The following is a 22104-nucleotide window of genomic DNA, read 5'->3' on the forward strand; positions in this document are numbered from 1 at the left end:
AATGACATGTTCCTGTTTATATAGGTTGAGGACTACCTCGTTTGTCTTGTGGCTGTTTTAACTTTAAGATTTACTTTTCTCGAAAAAGTTAATAAAATTATTGAAGCCGAAACTACCTTTTCTTTCTAATGTGAGCTGTCTCCTCCTAATACAAGAATTCATATTATCATTTCTCATAATATTTTAGCTGAGAAAAGTCAAAAGAGAAATGAGAACACAACAGAAAACGTTGACATAATTTGCTGGAGGATCATCCCAAAATGTTACCTTGAGTTTTTGTATATGTTTCAAAAGTAGAAATTTAGTCAATTATACAAATCTAAAAATTAGTTATTTTTAAAATTTATTAATAAAAAAATTGAGGTTACACTAACTAAAAGTACCAACACTCTTGTATTTGAACAAGACATGAAAACAAAGTCCTACAAGAATATAAATATAATTTAGAAATACATGAGTTTTGAAAATTTCCTCCTACTCTTCCCATGTATGCAGTATATATTATAGAAAATTTTTTAAGTATATTGATATACCAGTGACTTTTAAGGATTGATTTTAACTATAAAAAATATATATAATATATATAATTAAGATCAATGATTAAAAATTACTGAAACACCAATATACTAATATACTTAAAAAATTTTCTATACTATATAAAATAGGAGTATTATTAAGTAAGTACGGCTTGATGATAATGTTTTCAGAGTTAATAACATTGCAAAAGAGCCACGTTATAATGATGAAAGAATGATGTAAAAAAGTTTATGCTGAACGAATTCCCAAGAAGATGATGCTAATTCTGTGTCATGAGTAGGTTCTCCATTAAAGGTGGCCGATTTATATAAGTAATAATTGGATTATGATGTTTCAAGAGACGACAAATCATAATTGCCAATAATTATGATTTATGAAGGCATCCAGTGGATTGGATTAGAATTATAGATATTGGGTCATTGTCAGCTTGTTAATTAGTCAAACTATCATTATAAACGTGTCGAGTCTAGAAAATACAAACAACTACATGCATGTTATAAAACGAACTCATAATAAGATCACCAGCTTTGTCACTTCTTCTCATATTTGATCATTGTAGTTCTTTCCTATAGTTAATTGATTTAGTTCGTACTAAATTAGTTAAAAATACGTAGATATATTTTTTGCAGTAATAGTAAGGAGATAATAATCTGAAATTATTTTATTTCACTTAATCTATATAATTTCATGCATGTAATTAAATTATACACTTATGATATATAATATTATCTAATATTCAGTAGTAATAATTAAGAAATATAAAATAAAATAATTTTAAGTTAATTTAGACTGATTTAAAAAAAATTGTATTTCTTGTCCCTGAAAATGTTGCAGAATTTCTTTTTTATCCTTGTAGCTTTTATTATTTTCAAAATGTTTTATTTAACGGTTTTTATTTTTTTGGTTTTCCACAGTATTTTCAAGTCCAACAAGTCAAGAATTAATTTGTGGATTGTTGCATACACAAGACGAGATTCAAACTCCCAACACTTGCTTAAACAGACTAATAAATCCAACTTGATTTTCATTTAACGGTTTTTTTTTTTTTATTGGTCAATAGATTGGACAACCCCCAATCTTCGGTATCTCAATGGATTGGACAACCCCAATCTTAAGTACATAACACATTTACACGCTCTTTACATATTTATCACATTTTTTTTCACGAATACACTCTTTAGAGTTTGAACTCTAAACTTTAATGATGGGGGAGGGGGGATGAAGTGCCACTGAGCTAAGGGTCTTCGGCTCATTTAACGGTTTAAGTCTCTGTTTTGTTTAGCTTTTCAGGCAACGGGTCCTTTTTTTTGTCACGAGTCAACGGAACTTAGTAACCACTGTCAGATACAAAAATGAATCATAACCAATAAGGGGTTTTGGTCATACAAGAAGTGGGCCATTGGAGACCATCACTTCTTAAATGGACTAAAACCATATTGTTGGTCATCCATATTGCTGGGTTGGATTTTGAACCAAAAAAAGAAGTTCTCCCAACAATTACCTCTTTCAAGGTTTGAAGTTTGGCTACAATAAAAAGGACTAAAGTGAACCAAGTTGGGTTGGTCTAGTGGTTAATTCACTAGTCCGCTTAAGCAAGTGTCGGGGGTTCGAATCCTGCCTTGTGTATGCAGCAACCCATTGGCCAGCGGCAAACCCTTAAATGGAGCTCAGTACCGCGACGGATTAGTCCTTGATCTGTCGGATTGGGGAATATCGTGGGAAACAAAAAAAAAAAAGGACTGAAGTGAACTCATTTTTTTAAAGGAACACAGAAATTCACTAGTTAAATTTGGTAATTTTTTGATGTCAATAGTGTACAATGGTAGAACTTCTATTTTTTATATTGAATTATGAGTGGTGAAGCCTTTAAAGATGATCTAAACTAGATGTTAAACATTGTTGTGGGTGTTTACGAAACGTCAGTAACGTTTTCTCTTTATATAACTAAAATAATATTTTTTTACAAAACGTCAAATGATGTTTTCTCATTTTATAACTAAAATAATATTTTTTTTAACTGACATTTTGTCTTTTTATATTTAAAAAAATATTTTTTTTACAAAACGTCACTATCATAACAGTGTAAAATGCCAAAATGAACAATTATTGTTGTATTTCACATTAAAATTATCCATATCTAGAAATTTTAGCCTACAATTGTACATGAATACACTATATAATTGTTTTTCTTTTTGAAGTGCAAGATGAGAACAATTTGGTTGGATGAGTCTGTCCCTTGTGTGAAACTATGATCTGCCATTGAGCAACATTTGTAGTACAGTATCATTCCATGAATCAATTGGTCCCGGCAAACACCAATGCAAACAATCATTCTGAATTTTCGCATTCATATCATTTGCAAAGGGATGAAACTGTCTGTACGGTCCTGGATGTCCATCAGGCCTCAACAAAGCCAATCTTGTTGTGTCCAAAAGTTTCAGCCTGGCGCCATGTTCCCACGCTGCCGCCTTCTCAAGCTCTTGGAGTTCAATCCCTCGCATCATGGAATCCACGTCACTTAGCCTCACTTGATCCTCTTCGAAAGGTACTGTTCTATTGCAATAACCACCACTGAACCATTCTCCATTCTCAAAGTGATCCGGTGTGGTAGTTCTGAAGAAAACGGTTGCTTTATGGTTAGAGTTTGTTAGAAAATGGAAGACCTGCCGCAACGCCTTGCGGTATGCGTAGTCGAATCCTAGCTCCGTCAGATTCTTTCCAGGGCAATAATGGCATCCCCTGACGGTTCCGTTTTCGTGGTAGATTGCGGTCTTGAGGAACCATTTGCCTCCGGCTATGACGACGTAATCGAAATTGTGGTATTGGTTGGTCCATTTGTGATCCAGGGTGTCGAGATGAAGCTGGATTTCAGAGGACGAAAGTCCGTTTGAGTCTTCGAATATATCTGCTTTGATAAGGAACGGGGTCCATATTACTGAGAGTGTGAAGTTGTAAGAAGGGAACTTCCATATCTTTGATTTGAATTCCTCATCATGGTACACCTCTTGGGCTGCTTCTATCTGTCCCATGCAACCAACATTTTGTGAGTACCATGGCTAGCTATCCAAATGAACTATTTTGCGACAACAAAATAAAAGATCGGGATTCTTATCGCACTAAGCCACTAACCATGTTAGTCTCTAGAACCTAATGCAATGCACTTTTGCGAATCTTAGCAATGTAATCGGTGTAATCAGTATTTGGAGAACTCTTCGGTAATACTAGGAAAAAAAAAAAAAGCCAACTTATTTAGTATTCACTAATTGTCGCGACAATTAATGAAGGAATGCTAAATAACACAAATTTGGACTGTTTTTGGCTTTTTTTTTTTTTTGTTACTAAGCATTTTCGCTATTTTAACACTCATGGTTAACTCCAAAGCAAAAAGCAAAACCATATTGTATGCAACTATGCATAGGGTACCTGGGAGAGAATGCAGAGTAGAGACTGAACGTGGTTACGGGAGATGGAGTCACCAATGAAGGCCCATGATTTATCCCTCATGATATGAAGGAACTTGGTTGGGCTGAACCTGGGTAGCCCACAGGCCCGTGGGGCCCACTTCCAGTAGAGGAACTCAGAATCAGGGCGTCCATTCCTCATGCAGTTCTGGTGATCTTCAATGAGAAGGCAGCTTTCATTAGTATAGAGTGGGGGAGATGGGTCAGCCACCCAATCTCCCACAAAAAGATCACACTTTTCTTCTTCTTCTTCTTCTTGTTCATCCGCATTATTGTTAGCGGCGGTTTGTGTTTCGTTGGTTGAAGCACAGAGAAGCTCATTGTGGGATGAATCAGAGAAGAAGAAGAGGAGGTGGATGGCTAGACCCAACAAGAGGCATGACAGTGCAAGCTTCATCAACACAATCACAATCACATTCACATGCTTGTTGTTGCTCGGCTTTTTCAACTCTGATTTCACCATTTCCCAACACACTGCAGCTAAAAACAGCAGCACGCTTCACAATAAAACAAACACAAGACACAAACTTACTCTGCTAAAGTAGACTCAACATTCAACTGGTGCCCATTTTTTAATTATTATTATGTAATATATATGATGCATAGTACCTTTTTTTTCTGCATAATATTACTTCCTCCTCACTTCTGTTTTTAGTTTTTACAAGAAGAGAAACTTGATCACTTCTTTGTTAAGACACATTAATAACTAATCATAGATACTACTGTTAAACAAAGTAAATCTATATATTGAGACCCACCCACCAGAGAGTCCTAGATGCTTAAGATTTAAATTTCGCTTTAACTATTCAAAGAGAATACATGGTTAATATTTTAAGTAGTTAAAAAAGCTAAATATATTAAAGGTAGATGTAATTTTTAAACGACTATAATACGTATAATAAAAAATTAGACACCAAAGCCGTTGTAAATATAGAATATATATTAAAATAAATAAAATATCTATTAAAAATGTGTAAAACAAAATAAGGATTCAAAAATAGGAATTTTGAATAGTGTATTCATTAATTAATTGAAATAGTATTTCAGTATAAATACGTAAACAAATCTTTATACATATTTTTATATAATCTTTCGAGAATTTTTTTTGTACAAAATGATTCCTTTTCTCACTCAAAAAAAAGATTGTCAACTTCATTTGTTAAAACAACTTCAATTGAGTCTCTGCATCTATTACTTTTTTATTCTTTCTTTCTTAATGTTTATTTTCTTTTTGAAAACGGGATTTAGCTCAGAATTATCTATTGTTAATTCCAAAAATTTTCTGAATTTGAAAATTATCGCTTGGTAAAATCTATTAAAAATGTGTAAAACAAGGTATATATTTGTGTAGTAGAAATTTGTACAAATAATTCATTTCTAAAACTATATACCATAAATGAAATAGAAAAGGGAAAAAGCTAAGGCCAATGGTGAAACGTTCCAAGGACATTTGTAATACCCTGCCAGTTTCAGATGCAGAGGAAGAGGAGAAAGAATGTGTGTCATTTTGTGTATATATATTATCCATAATAAAACACACACTATATGGGTTGGTGAATTTTTTTTTTTATATATTTGGCGTTAGTACTAAGTCCTAACTCTTCATGGATCGATGTCATGTCACGTGCCATGTGCTCCCCTCTCCTCTCCTATGTTCCTATCTTAAAAATCTTGAAAAATGTATATTTCAATAGAGCTCATATCATAAGGTTAGTGGATTGATATTTGATGTATCCACAGCACAGCTGACATTAGCCATTACATGATATTCAATCAACTTTTGCTTTTTCAGAATATATTCTTTCCACATATATGGCATATATATGCCATTGAATAATCTTGCTGTTGATGTGGCTGGCTACTTGTACTCTCTTTATTCGTTTGGTTTATGCGTGTCTTTTAGTTTATTAACATCAATTCATCAAAGCTATATTAATTACGGATTTTAGATTTTATGGATATTTGATTCCGTGTCTTTTCCTTTACATGCTTTTGCAGTAAAAAGATTTTATGGGGTTGTTATATGGATGTCAGTGCTAATCAGATCAAGAAGTTCTTTAATTAACGTTTACATTAAACTATCGTTGATGCCTTTATTCTCCGAACTTTATTCCAATTCCTTCTCTTTTTTATGCACGTCAATTAACTTATAATGCATGCAATTTCAGCATAATCTCCCTTCTTGTTAGACATGATCCCATATGCCTTTAATAAGGTTCATAATTTTAATTCATCAAGGTTTACAACGATGCTAATACTATGTCAAAATACTAAGTGGGGAACACCGTGAAAGTCACCACAAGACAAGATTAAGAAGGTAACAGATATAATAGATTAATAGTAATCACACTCATGAAGCTGTAATTACTAATTAGCATGGAAAAAGCTTATGTTTTAGCTATGGTGGGGGACCAAATGTTGCTATGAATTAAGAGAATTATAGAGCTATGATGAGTTAATTATGTAGACAACCTTCATGTCCCAAGAGATCTCATCTTCATTATAATATATAAATACTTTGCCATTTGACTCTGATGTGCCTTGCAGTGGAATCAATAAAATAAAGTGAACCACCAAAGCTCAATGCCATCTCATCATGCATCCTTCTTTTCATAATATTTAATTCTTCATATGATGCTGCATGCATGCATAGTCACATACATATATAATACTGTATTAGATAAAAGAAATTAAAAAAAAAAAGATGGGGGAGGCATCCTGATATACATCCATCTGGTTGGATTACACTAACAAGAAACAAGCCCTTTTGATTTCTTTATTTTCTCCCTTTCTTTCCCTACTTTCTAGTTGGAAATAAGGTTCCATAACAAAAGGACTCTATTTTCCAACTCATCCTCAGAGGATGGAAAATAAGGTTATGAATTGAAGTTAGTATAAAATACTGTGATTATAAGAAAACTTAGAAAACAAAAATTCGCATTGTTTCCTACATCAATAATCAGCTTATAATGTCCTTTAAAAGTTACAACAAAGGGAATATGTGTTATACTGTTATGTCCCCTCTAACACTGCAATTCACATGACACTTCAAAATCATATGTCACCAATGCATGCACTTGTGATAAAATAATTCACAATAATCTTTCAAAAATTCTAGATCATATTAAAATATAACTTCCATGGTTCACTACAAATTTACTATTATAAACTCAAAGGAATAAATTAAATTTTTACACATCAAATTCTACACTAGATGCCAGCCTTGCTGCTCAATCAAGAACTACTGAAACTTCTTGACATTATCAATCTCAGAACTCCTCATGCAGTTTTTCTAATAAACATAAATATGTAATCTAAATCCACTTCATGAGCATGAACCAAATCACTACAAAAAGGAGGATTTCGATTTCAAGTAATCTTGTAAGCATTTCCAGACTAGTTGAATGTTCTGATACCAAATAACGTTGTGGAGTGTTCACAAGGAAGGCACAAAATTCATCTTCCCAAACCTACAACAGTATTTGTTTCTACATTTGATTATGCAGCTGGTCTAGGTACTTTCATGCCAAATCCATGCTTCACTTTCTCAACTCTGAAAAAAAATAAAATTGTGGTGTAAACAATCATATAAGGAATCAAACACCAGGACAATTTGAGCAATAAGCAAACAAAACTGAAATTATGCACTTTTTTTTTAAATTAAAAAGAAAAGGAAGTAAGACTTAGTTCTGGTGAAGAATGAAGACAGATAAATCTCTTCTACCACCTTCAAACAGCAATCAAACTTAAAATATGATAGATAAAGTAGTGAAGAGAGAAGACAAAAAAGCATACTGGAAAGCAAGCATTGCACAACATCCCTTAATAAACCAGAGAGATCTTATAGTTAATAAAACAATCCTAAGTAACATTAGATACAAAGAGATAAGTTACTACATAATACAAGGACAGAATCAGCAGAAACAAAGCACTTACGTTGGCGCAAGCTTTCCAAGGCTCTCTAGCTCTTCTCCTGTGTCTTCATCCAGGACTCTCCCAGAAATTTCAATGATATAAGATCTATCTCTTTCAGTGGGAAGTCCCCTTCCAGCAAGCAAATCCAAATCTTTTAGGTGAAGCTCCCTACCGTTTACAAAAACACCAGTGTTTCCACCGGAACATTTGTCCGACAAAGGATAATTGAACTCATCTATAAATGGCTGCCAGCGAATTCAAGATACTGGTTACAATTATTGCACTAGGAATATTATACACTCACCAGAGAAAACAAAGTGGTAGAACTTACAGGAATTATTCCAAGACAAGGTCCACCCATGACACCCCAAAATCCAGCTCGAAAATCATACCTAATAAGCAATTGTATGAAGGCAAATCCATTAGTACACAATATAAGTAATAAGCACAAGATTTATATCTATAGTTGACTGCAAAAACATACTTACCAATAATTTCCAGGCTGGATTGGTCCAGCTAGCTTCTCGGCCTTCTTAAGTACACGATCCGAAATGGGGTGCCCATTTACAGTAACATTGATTTTGCTTCGATCATCCGTTTGAGCAGATCGAGAGAAATCTCGGAAGCTTTTCTTGATAATATTTGCCAAGAATGAGTCAGTCCCTTTGTTGGATTTAGGATGATCATCTCTAGAATCCAGGGAGACAGCAGTGTTAGAATAGTCATGGACATCCATCTCAGTTGCAACTGCTGCCTCCTTTAGAGAATTCTGCCGTGATGTAACCTTGTCAACTTTGGCCTTCTCTTGTTCTGAGCGACTACTTCGGTTGCCTTTTCCAAACCGATTTACTGCATAGTTATTGTTAGAGTAATCGAAATACTCTTGCAAAGGTGAGCCAGCAGGAGGAGAGGAAGAGCCTTTGTTAATGGCCTTAGTTGCATCACTTGGAGCAGTCATCATTTCTAGACTATTTTCGTCTTCAGAGGTGCTGGGAGATGAAGAATGAAAGCTTTGCATATCCTGGGACTTGTTAGAATTTGAACTTGGGCCTGCAACTCTGTCTACTGAGTGGAACTCATAACCAGAATAATCATCAGAAGAGAAGTTAACACCACTCCTGTTCATGTGACCACGTGGATGAAACATCCGCCTACTTACAACCTCATTAGAGCCATCATCAGCCCTTTCCGGATGAGGAGAAACAACTAGCTTGCTGTTGATGACAGTGAAAATTATGTCTGTGGAGCAAGCTCCACATCTCACTTTCTGCCGATGACCCTTTAACATAACCAGCACCCTTTTAGGCAGCTGCAATAGCTCAAAGCAATTATGACATGTAATGAAGGGAGAACCACCGGCTATGGGACGGCAATGCTGTCTGCCACTAGCTAACATTACTTTTCGGGGACGGCTTCGCACAAAACCACTCATCTCACTAGGCCATCTATTATGCAACTGCTTTGGAGGAATGGCAGTTCTAGCATGTGGACCAAATGCACCTGGTATGTCGTGATTGTATAACATAGGATCATTTGGGGTATCAGGAAATCTGCTATTAGGCACTGGACCTCTGCGTTTGTTGTCATAGCAATGAAAACAAGAACAAGAAGATGGGTGAAGCATTGCATTATGTGTGTATGGTTCATAATCTGTACTACTATCAACATAACGTCCGGGAAAGTAAGGATGCATTGATTGTTGTAGGAATTGATGTGGACCTCTCCTCAGCATTTGAGATGCATAAGGATCTCCATATCCAGGAATGTGATTCAGATTATGCATTGCAGGATGGAAGTTGGGCATAGCCATTTCATGACTGCTAGTATAAGCATATGGATCATGGCAATAATTGAAGTATGGGGGACCTGCAACATGTTTGTCAGTGCCAAAAAATTGTCTTGAATTCCTGTTTAGCCTTGATGATCCATCCGGAAACCAAGGATCTGGAGGAATCATCCTTTCATCGGGACGAACCTTCTCTTTTGAGTCACTAACTGCTTCAGAAGATTTACCTAGCTGGCCCTTTAACTCATCCAACTTCCTTAGAAGCTCGCTTCGATCTTGCTCATCATTCTGCTTCCTCCATGAATAGCTATTTGAAGTGCCCTCATCAGGATGATTTGAAGTGGAAAATCTCACACTTTCCATATCAGCTCTAGGCTTGTCTCCATTTCGCCGGCTAAACATTCTCCCAGAGAATTTCGATGATCCTTCATCGAAACCAGCCCGAGACTCGGGCTCCTCCCCTTCCCTTCCTATTGCTTTTACCACTTGATCTTTGCTGCCACTGACATCAACACCATTCTCAGAAACCCCATTCTCGTTCGATTGAGTCGGCAAACTCTCATATCCATTATCTGGCTTAGTATCAACATTTGAAGTATAACTGGGAGCAACTATGCTTTTCTCCAAAGAATTTTCTAGTTTTCCAGAATCTCCTCCAACCTTTCCCTCATCAGACTTCTCTGACAAGCTGCCACTTACATAACCTTTAAGCTTCGCTGCAAATCAAAATCAAAGTTCAACCACAATCAGAATCAGAATCAACTGGGGCACTCAACATGATTATCGTAACAGAGCTACCTTAATTTTATTGAACATGAAATCTCCGAAGCTTAGCAAAAGTGAGAGGAAGAAGAAGAAGAGTACCTCGAAGAACAGCACCGCAACCACCGCATTGATAAAGAGAGTAATCAGCAAGCTCAGGAAGGAGATTTTCACACTTGGGGCAGCGCACCAAGCGCACCTTGGTGGAGTCCGCCATTGCTGTGAAGGTAGAATCACATGAGGAATAAAAGGGAAAAAGAGTGCGTTTTGTGGAAAGAAAAAGCGAAAACTTGGCTTGTTGGAAAGAACAACGTTAGAGAAAGGGAAGGGACGAAGAGAGTGGTTGTTATTCAAAGCTTTCGTTTTCAACACCAATAACAATAAGCAAGCCTTAATGAGAGAAAGCGAAAGCCAAACACAGTTCCTTTTTTCTCTTTTTCTTTTGCTTCAGCTGCTTCTTCTTTAGGCTATTTTTCTAACTAAGAACACAGTGGGGACAAGTTTTCTTGCGGGAATCTTTGAATTTTGTGAGATGATTAAACTCTGAAATTCCAACGCAGAATGAGAATTACTTTTATTTAATTAATTTATTTATAGTAATAGTAATAGGGTAGTGGTAGTACTGAGTAGTACTGGGGGCCAAGGAGAAGAGCCAAATAATTGAGTCCAAAAATTGAAGGGATGGGAGCAGTGAAACGACGACGTAGTGGAGACTGATGTGTTTGTTGTTTTATGTAATTGTAATGTGAGTGCATTGGGAATGGACAACGGTCCTGATTTCTGGAACTGAAAAGCACAAAGCAGAGAGAAGGGCTTCTAATAGGTGGCTTTTTTCATTGCTACTTGGAATCGTTTTTTCTTTTCCAATCGTAAATACTAATTCAAAAATATTACAAAAATATTATTTATATATTAAAATTAGTTATGATATATTTATATGTAAATATATAAATATTTTAATTTATTTTTAATATATATTTTTGTTATGTTGGATAGATTAGGTTGAAAAGATTAACTCAAACGTCAATTGGAAAGGGTCTTCAACTTGTTTATGTTTAGAACCCTCTGATTGAGTTGTATGTTTTGAGGAATGAGGGTAATATCTTCAAAAACACTCCGATGTTTAAGTTAATAAGGGAGGTATGCAGGTTTAAAAAAGTATTGAAATTTAGAAATATCTAAAGAATATCAGTATATTTATAATGGTGATCCAATAATTACCATTGAAGTAGTTCTACTTTCTGAAGGATAACCGTCCATTTATCTTAAAACTGTTGAGATATTGCTTCTAAAAGTGAATGAGAAATTTTAGAGGACTATTTGAATAAGTGTTATTTGTCCGTTCATCTCAAGCGCAACCTCTTTGGAGAGGAGCTTATGTCTAACCGACCTCTCAAAGAGATTGGTTAGGTGTTAAGGCCAACTTTTGAATTGGATTTTTTTGACTTATTTAAACTTAGACCATAGTGTTAGACCAATATAAACAATTTTATTTCTAATAATTACTTTTAGAAGTTAATATTAGTATACATCTAACATAATACTAATTTGATTACATAGATTTTTATCATTTTTTAATGGATGTTATTAGATTAGTTCAAAGTTGGCCAATTCAATTATTTATTGTAAATAGTAATTACTAATTAGTAATGCACCAAGTAAGAAGTATTTGATAGCGCCATTCCAAAATTTTATTATCCCTTGATTCGGCCCCTACTTGCTTGGCTGCTCATCACTTATGTGGCTTGTTGCGTCTGCGGTCAACATGCCATGATGATATATATTTTCTTTTGCTAGTTTACTTGTTTTTATATACTTTCTTTGATCAAGTGCGCTTTGTTTTCTTGCTTTTTGAATTTTGATACAGAAAAAAAAATGCGCTTTATTTATTTAATAGTAAAGTTTTCGTGAAACTAAACTAGTGTGAATTTTTTTAGGGGGTGAGGTGAAGTAGTAAGGTTTTTTTTTGTTCTCTCATTATTGTTTAGGGTTTCAGTTTCATCTTAATTGTAGAGTCGTTTTAAAATCCAAAAAATAGATATTGTTACTATTGTTCTATAATATCAATTTCTTCATATACATTGGGTATCCTTCATTACATTTTTTTCAATAAACTTTTAGTCATTTATTTACTTTTTAAATTCAATAATATTATATGTACACGTGTTTTTAATAATTAAGTTCAACCAATTTAAATATAAATTTGACAAAAAAGTATATACATCTATTAAGTAATTTTTTGTCTTTACGCTTTAGCATAAAATTGTTTACATACATAAAAGTTTTACAAATAACATATAAATTTTATGAATATAACATAAAAATTTTTGCATATAATACAAAAATGTATGCACTAATTTTTTTGTAAATCACATATGTTCTTTTGGATAATCATTCACGCCGTCAATACGAAAGATAGTTATTTTTATTGATGTAATATTATGTAATTAAATGCATGTAAAAAAAATTATTTTAAATTATTAGTACATTAAAATTAAATTTATTTTTTATATTGTGCACTTAATTTTTATGTTATGTATTAAAATTGTTGTGTTCAATATTTTATTGAATATATAAAAAATTAATGATGATGATAATAAAAAAATAAAAAAATACTATAACTTAATTGAAGACTTAATTTAAAAAAAAACTAGTATCTCTAATTTTATTGTTGTACATTGAGTGTAACTAAAAAATTCACACACTAAAATGTGATGTGGAAGAGGGAGACAAAGATGCGAGTGTGAAGTGTGAACTGTGAACTCGATTCCGAAATGCAAGTTGCAAGTTAATATGTCATGTAATGCCTGGCCCCACAACAATAGAAGAAGGATACGGTCTCGTCTATTAGTTTGAATATCCTTGACTTTTTGTTATTAGAATATTTTTCGTCAAAATACAAAAGTTTATTGACGACAAAAATAATTACACAATGGATTACTACGGGTCATCAACCGGCCTTAGAAAAAAAAATGTTGAAATTTTACCAATAAAAATATCAAAACATTATTAAAGAAATAATTTAAATCGGTGGAAACTCAAGTGAAGTCGACTTCACCTAAGTTTCCACCATTTAAATTTGAGAGGAAATTAATTTACAAAATAAAATAACTCTAATACTTCACGTTATATATACAATTGGACCATGCAGTTTAAATTAATAATTAATTAGTTGTATTATTGACTGAGTATTTTTATATGGTTAATTATCAGGTCAGATTTAAAAGCTATGAATAAATCTATATTAGTAGAAAATAAAAATATGTATTATTAAATTTTAAATAGTAATCATCTCTGTATATTTTTATTAAGACACAATTTAGAGTTAATTTACTAACAAAATGATATATATATATATATATATATTAGTTTACGAACATGAGAAACTGTTGAGAACCAAGTCCAAATGAGTTCGATAAAATAGCCATTTAACTAAAAATGATGTTACATATCCAAAGAAAAAAAAAAAAATTGAAAGGACAAGATAAGAGAATATAAAAACAAAGATACGAACAATAAAAGGTTTTTCACGAAACCTTGATAGCATGAAAATTACGTTTCCTGTTTTTTCTTTATGTTTTTTCCCTTGACAATAGAAGATTTTTCACGCCGTGTGTAGCAACACGACCTTTAACTTTGGACCTTTTCTTCCTTTATTCATGCGATGCGATATGAATATGATAGACAACTTCTCACTGAGATATCTCTCTGACTAGATCCATATGTTTCTATTGAATACTCAAATAGCAATGTATGTGATCGTGACGCAATAAATTAATACTTAATTTAAAATATCTATAGAATAATCTGTTGATTATATAAGAATATAATTGTAGAACAATTTTCTTTTTTTTTTTTTTAATCTTCACGTGTCCTCGGTAGTATTGATTTTAGTATCTATAGACTTAAAAAATGTTATAGATAGTACTCTACATTGTTACTCTATTAAGAAATTAGTTGCTAGTATTAAACAAAAACTGTCCATTTGGGTTTTTAACACATACAATATACGAAAATTAGTTTACTGTTATATTATTAGTGGTATAATACCGATATTGTTGTAAAATAAATAAAAGATATAAAATAGAGATGTATAAATAGAAGACTTTATTATTAATATAATTAGTTCAATAATTATTATATATATATAATAATATTATATGTTGTATTGTGTATATATATACAAAGATAAGAAAAAGCATTAAAAATAAAGAGAGAGAGATTTGCATTTGAGACTATCTCAATATAATAAAGGTGGTTAATATTGCTATTAATATTATATGTAAAGAGTAATAGAAAATAGAATTTAAAATACTTATAAAATAAAAGAAGATAAAGAATTGTAATAGTAATATAAGGAGAAGGGTATTTGATTGTAACATAAAGAGAGAAGTGATTTTATTATTACTTGCTTGTGTTTCTCTCGGAGGCAAAGGCCTCTATTTATACACATATTGGGAGCTTAATTTCAACATGCATTTAATGTCATTCCTTCTTTGAAAAAGTGAGTTTTGCATGGGAATGGGCATCCACGTTGTTGTTCTTATCACAACACTCCCCCTTGGATGCCCATTTAGGATTATTGCCTCATTAAAACCTTACTAAAGGAAAACCCTGTGGGAAAAACCTTAGTGAAGGGAAAAGAGTACAATATCCTTTGTGATGGGGACTGCCTCATTAAAAACCTTGTCAAGAAAAACCCAATGGGAAAAAAACCTGACCAAAGAAAAAAGAGTACAGTCTCCCCCTATTGCCGACATCATTTAATGTCTCGAAATCGGCGCATCCCAATCTCATGTACCAATCTTTCAAAGGAGGATTTCGGGAGTGACTTTGTGAATAAATCTGCCAGATTGTCACTTGAACGGATCTGTTGGACATCAATTGTCCCTTGATTTTGAAGATCATGAGTGAAGAAGAATTTGGGAGAAATGTGCTTTGTTCTATCGCCTTTAATGTATCCGCCTTTAAGTTGAGCAATGCATGCTGTATTATCTTCAAACAGGACAGTTGGAGCTATCTTATGATCAATCAGTCCACATGATGACATAATATATTGAATCAGACTCCTTAGCCAAAAACACTCGCGACTAGCTTCATGAATCGCCAGTATTTCAGCATGATTAGAGGATGTTGCAGCAATTGTCTGTTTCGTGGACCTCCAAGATATAGCTGTACCACCATATGTAAACAGATATCCTGTTTGAGATCTCCCTTTATGTGGATCAGACAAGTATCCGGCATCTGCATAGCCAACTAGTTGTGATTTGGATCCATAGGGATAAAACAATCCCATATCAACCGTTCCATGAAGATATCGAAAAATTTGTTTGATTCCACTCCAATGTCTTTTGGTTGGAGAGGAACTATACCTTGCTAGTAAATTCACCGCGAATGATATGTCAGGTCGCGTATTATTAGCAAGATACATTAGTGCTCCAATGGCACTAAGATATGGTACTTCAGGACCAATAATATCTTCATTTTCTTCTTTAGGACGGAATTGATCCTTTTTCACATCCAAAGATCTTACGATCATTGGTGTACTTAATGGATGTGACTTATCCATATAAAATCTCTTCAAGATCTTTTCTGTGTATGTTGTTTGATGAATAAAGATCCCGTCTTTTATATGCTCGATCTGCAGGCCGAGACAAAATTTAGTCTTTCCAAGATCTTTCATCTCAAACTCTTCTTTTAGAGTTTTTATAATTGTTGGAATCTCTTCAGGAGTCTCAATGATATTTAAATCATCAACGTATACAGCAATTATAACGAATCCAGATGCAGATTTCTTTATGAAAACACATGGGCAGATATCATCATTCTTGAATCCGTTTTTGGCCAGATACTCAGTAAGACGATTATACCACATTCGTCCAGATTGCTTTAGACCATATAAAGATCTTTGCAATTTGACTGAGTATAACCCTTGCAAATATTCATTGGATGGTTTAGATATCTTTAATCCTTCAGGGACTTTCATATAGATATCCCGATCTAATGAGCCGTATAAATAGGCTGTTACCACATCCATTAAGTGCATATGCAGTTTATGATATGCAGATAAGCTGACCAAATAACGCAAAGTTATCGCATCCACTACAGGGGAATACGTTTCTTCATAATCTATACCGGGCCTTTGTGAAAAACCTTGTGCCACAAGTCGGGCTTTGTAGCGCACGACTTCATTTTTCTCATTACGTTTTCTCACAAATACCCACTTATATCCAACAGGTTTTACATCTTCAGGTGTACGGACTATAGGTCCAAAGACTTCACGTTTTGCAAGTGAGTCTAATTCAGCCTTCATGACTGCTTCCCATTTTGGCCAATCATTTCTTTGTCGACATTCTTCGACTGATCTTGGCTCAAGATCCTTACTTTCATGCATGATATCTACTGCCACATTATATGCAAATATTTCATTGACAATTGTCTTATTCCGGTCCCATTTCTCTCCTGTAAAGACATAATTTATCGAGATCTCGTCATTTTCACAATTTTCAGGTACCTGAACGTCTTCTGGCGTTATATCAGAATTTTGGACAACTGCAGGTGTCTCTACGATGTCTTTTTCAACAGGAATATTATTTACCTCTTTTCTCTTTCGAGGATTTTTGTCTTTGGAACCGACAGGCCTGCCACGCTTCTGGCGTGTATTTGCTTCCGTGGCTATTTGTCCTACTGGGACATCAATTCGAATTGAGGCATTTTCCGCTGGTATATAAGATTTGGTTATCCTCTTTGTATCGGAAAATGCATCAGGCAATTCATTTGCTATTCTTTGCAAATGTATAATCTTTTGAACTTCTAGTTCACATTGCCCTGATCGAGGATCCAAATGCATCAACGATGATGCATTCCAATTAAGTTCCTTTTCAGGAAGCTTATTCTCTCCCCCTAATGTTGGAAATTTTGATTCATCAAAATGACAATCCGCAAACCGGGCTTTAAACACATCACCAGTTTGTATCTCAAGATACCTCACTATAGAGGGAGAATCATATCCAACATATATCCCCAATTTTCTTTGGGGTCCCATTTTGGTGCGATTAGGTGGTGCAATGGAAACATATATTGCACACCCAAATATTCTTAAATGGGAAACATTTGGCTGCTGGCCAAAAGCTAATTGCATAGGAGAGAATTGATGATAACTTGTTGGCCTCAAACGAATAAGTGTTGCGGCATGTAAAATAGCATGCCCCCAAACCGAGGTTGGGAGATTTGTTCTCATAAGCAAGGGTCTAGCGATTAATTGGAGGCGCTTAATAAGTGATTCTGCTAACCCATTTTGTGTGTGAACATAAGCTACTGGATGTTCAACACTTATTCCATTAGCCATACAATAAGCATCAAAAGCTTGGGAAGTAAATTCACCAGCATTATCAAGACGAATTGCTTTAATTGGATTTTCTGGAAATTGTACTTTTAATCGAATAATTTGAGCCAGTAATCTCGCAAACGCCAAGTTGCAAGAAGATAATAAGCACACATGTGACCATCTCGAAGATGCGTCTATTAGGACCATAAAATATCTAAAAGATCCACATGGTGGATGAATAGGTCCACATATATCACCTTGAATCCTTTCTAGGAATTCAGGGGATTCAAATCCAATCTTTACTGGTGATGGTTTTAAAATTAGCTTTCCCTGAGAACATGCAGCACAACAAAATTCACTAGTTTTAAGAATCTTCTGGTTCTTTAGTGAATGTCCATGAGAGTTTTCAATAATTCTTCTCATCATGGTTGTTCCCGGATGACCCAATCGATCGTGCCAAGTTATGAATTCATTTGGGCTAGTAAACTTCTGGTTTACAGTGGCATGTGATTCAATTGCACTAATCTTGGTATAATACAACCCAGATGAAAGTGAGGGTAATTTTTCTAATATAACTTTCTTATTTGAATCATGAGTTGTGATACATAAATACTCATGATTTCCCTCATTCATCGTCTCAATATGATATCCATTTCGGCGAATATCTTTGAAACTCAACAAGTTTCTCAGAGACTTGGTAGATAATAGTGCATTGTTTATTATAAATTTTGTTCCTCCAGGAAACAAAATTATAGCTCTTCCGGAGCCTTCTATCACATTGCCTGAGCCAATAATAGTGTTAACATATTCCTCTTTTGGCACAAGATGGGTAAAATATATATCACTTTTGAGGATAGTGTGCGAACTTGCACTATCCGCAAGGCATACATCTTCATTACATATCCTTGCCATTCTTCAAAAACAAATAATAAAATGAGTAATATGCACAGTTAAATTGAATACTTGATCAGAATTATTTTTCTAAGAAACACTGTACATAAAATAATGTCATATACTAAAATTTTATTTTAAAATTTGACACATTTAATAATTTTAAAATTCATATTAATATTTCATTATTTATGTACATCACATTTGAAACTTAAATACACAGAAAATAAAACTTAACAATAATTTTTTTTTTTACATTATTTATTTACATAGATACTTCACAATTTCACATATTAAACTATTCCATCATTGATCAAATGGCCAATATTTCCTTCAGGGTCCTCAAAGAAATCAGATACATCATAATGAGTGGTGGAGTTCTTAGCATCATTTGAAACAAAATTTGTTTCCTTTCCTTTGTCGTTCTTTTTCAAAGATGCCTGGTAAAGATCGACTAGGTGCCTTGGGGTACGACAGGTACGTGACCAATGGCCCTTTCCACCACAGCGGAAACACTTCTCCTCCGTTGATTTATTCTGCCCGATATTCCTTTCTTTGTCCCACTTCTGGTGAGATCCTCTCTTTTGAACATAATTCTTTTTCCTTCCATAATTTTTCTTGTTATTAAAAGCTTGCCATTTACCTCTTCTGGAGTAATGATTTGCCGCATTTACTTCAGGAAATGGGGCGGCGCCAGCTGGGCGCGCTTCATGATTTTTTAATAACAACTCATTGTTGCGTTCGGCAACAAGAAGGCAATAAATTAACTCAGAATATTTTTTAAACCCTTTCTCTCGATACTGCTGCTGCAGGAGCACATTCGAGGCATGGAAGGTTGAGAAAGTTTTCTCCAACATATCATGATCAGTTATTTTTTCCCCACACAATTTCATTCGTGAGGTGATTCGAAACATTGCAGAATTATATTCATTTATAGATTTAAAATCTTGTAAACGCAAATGCGTCCATTCATACCGGGCTTGAGAAAGTATCACCGTTTTCTGATGATTGTACCTTTCTTCAAGGTCTTTCCAAAGATCTGCAGGATCTTTTAATGTGAGATATTCATTTTTCAATCCTTCGTCAAGATGACGACGGAGAAAAATCATGGCTTTAGCTTTATCCTTCTGGGATGCATTATTTTCAATCTTAATGGTATCTCCAAGATCCATTGAATCAAGATGGATTTCAGCATCTAGTATCCATGATAAATAATTGTTTCCAGATATATCAAGAGCATTGAATTCAAGATGAGAGAGCTTCGACATAATGAAAATATTACCTGAGTCTTCCTAAAGATTTGATCAGAGTCTCGTGCTGATAACGTGTTGTAAAATAAATAAAAGATATAAAATAGAGATGTATAAATAGAAGACTTTATTATTAATATAATTAGCTCAATAATTATTATATATATATAATAATATTATATGTTGTATTGTGTATATATATACAAAGATAAGAAAAAGTATTAAAAATAAAGAGAGAGAAATTTGCATTTGAGACTATCTCAATATAATAAAGGTGGTTAATATTGCTATTAATATTATATGTAAAGAGTAATAGAAAATAGAATTTAAAATACTTATAAAATAAAAGAAGAGAAAGAATTGTAATAGTAATATAAGGAGAAGGGTATTTGATTGTAACATAAAGAGAGAAGTGATTTTATTATTACTTGCTTGTGTTTTTCTCGGAGGCAAAGGTCTCTATTTATACACATATTGGGAGCTTAATTTCAACATACATTTAATGTCATTCCTTCTTTAAAAAAGTGAGTTTTGCATGGGAATGGGCATCCACGTTGTTGTTCTTATCACAACAGACATGAGTCATATTGCTTATTTCTATTGTAACTCGATCCACGTGTTCATGTTAAATTGGCATTTGGCAAAGCAGGTCGCTTGAAAATCTAGTTGAATTGTTCTAACTTCTAAGTGTCTAAAAACCCAGCAAAGTTATTGGATATTCAATAAATTATAGTAGGTTAACAAGGAACGAGATGATATGTTTGCTTTATATAATATGTTTAATTATTTGGTTGATTTTATAATTTATTAAATTTTTAATTAGATTTTTATATTATATTAAATTTTATAATGAAGTCTATATTATAATAAAAAAATGTTAAAATTAATAGAATATTCTGTTAAATAAAATAGAATATTCAGTTACATATTAGATATATTTGTTTTGTTTAATTTTAACAGAATATTTTATTACTTCTAATATTTTTATCATGATAGAAACTTAATTACAAAATCTGATATGGTATAAAGACCTAATTAAAAAAAATAAATATAGAAATATAATTAAAAATTCAATAAAACTATAGAGATCGGTAAAATAATTAAATCTATATAATATATAATATATATTGTGTGTGTAAATGAGGGATGTATATATAATTAAAAAATATAAAAAAACAAACTTTTAATTAATTTTAAAATTTAATTTTATAATTCAAAATTTAAAATAAAAAATTTATAATAATTTATAATTTAAGATAAATAAAATAATTTTAAATAAATTAGTTGATGTTAACTGAAAAAAGTTCTAACATTATTCATAAAAATATAACACAATTTATATGAGTTAATGGTCAAATTGGTCTCCGAAAAGAATGTTTGATCGTCATTTTTGTTTTCGAATGATTTTTTTAATTAAATTAGTCCCCAAAAGATTTAACAACAATCTCGTTTGTCCTTCCATTTTTAGGCTAACAGTTTTTATCAACAGCAGTGCACATGAGGCATTAATTGACACGTGTGTTAAAAACTGTGTGTCCAAATGAAAACTGATAAGATATGTTCACTATATTATGTCAAAATAGTCTCTAACCCCATTTTATAAACTCTAATCCACAAAATCTACGGAGACATTAATCCATCTTACTAAGTGGTGATGCTGTGGTGTAGAGCCATTACCCAAGTTTAGAAGCCACGATGCAAAGCGCTGATGGAAGACGAAGTGCTGGGTTGTCAGTGTAATCGCTGAGTAGCTTCGTTTCTAGCTTCTCCATGCGGAGAAGAAAAATGAACATGGACATAACCTGTATTTATGGGCTGAAAACTATGATTAAGAAATCTGGAACACCAAAAAATTCAGAAAAGTTATTTCACATTTGTCCAAGATATCGGGTGAGTTTAGATTGATATGAACTACAGTTTTTTTTAACTCCTTTCACCATTAATGTGAGATTCACTTTTTTCGCTTGACATGTGCAGAAAGGCAACCACTGTAACAACTTTAGTTGGATAGATGATAAAGAATGTAAAATTTTTAAAGTTGCAAATGGTGGGACAGAAGCAGAATTTGAAGTTGAGAGTGACTGTAAAAATTGAAAAGTGAAACTACGTTGAAGAATAAATAGTTTGAAAGCTAAAGTAAAAATAGTTAAAATATTGATTATTTTAATATTTACC

The 22104-nt window shown here is 33.2% G+C and overlaps 2 protein-coding genes across 2 annotated transcripts; both read right to left on the minus strand.

Moving 5' to 3' along the window:
* Window positions 1-2783: 2783 nt before the first annotated feature.
* On the minus strand, window positions 2784-4461 carry LOC130932770 (protein trichome birefringence-like 26). The gene is made up of 2 exons (XM_057862185.1): window positions 3961-4461; window positions 2784-3557 (listed from the first exon to the last, which is right to left on the minus strand). The coding sequence occupies exons 1-2, from the start codon at window positions 4459-4461 to the stop codon at window positions 2784-2786; spliced, it is 1275 nt and encodes a 424-aa protein (XP_057718168.1).
* A 2656-nt stretch (window positions 4462-7117) lies between these two features.
* On the minus strand, window positions 7118-10952 carry LOC130932480 (uncharacterized). The gene is made up of 5 exons (XM_057861811.1): window positions 10564-10952; window positions 8402-10415; window positions 8245-8305; window positions 7935-8158; window positions 7118-7551 (listed from the first exon to the last, which is right to left on the minus strand). The coding sequence occupies exons 1-5, from the start codon at window positions 10676-10678 to the stop codon at window positions 7497-7499; spliced, it is 2469 nt and encodes an 822-aa protein (XP_057717794.1). The 5' UTR covers window positions 10679-10952; the 3' UTR covers window positions 7118-7496.
* Window positions 10953-22104: the final 11152 nt, after the last annotated feature.

The sequence above is a fragment of the Arachis stenosperma genome, chromosome 6 (assembly GCF_014773155.1).
Source record: "Arachis stenosperma cultivar V10309 chromosome 6, arast.V10309.gnm1.PFL2, whole genome shotgun sequence".
Classification (NCBI taxonomy): domain Eukaryota; kingdom Viridiplantae; phylum Streptophyta; class Magnoliopsida; order Fabales; family Fabaceae; genus Arachis; species Arachis stenosperma.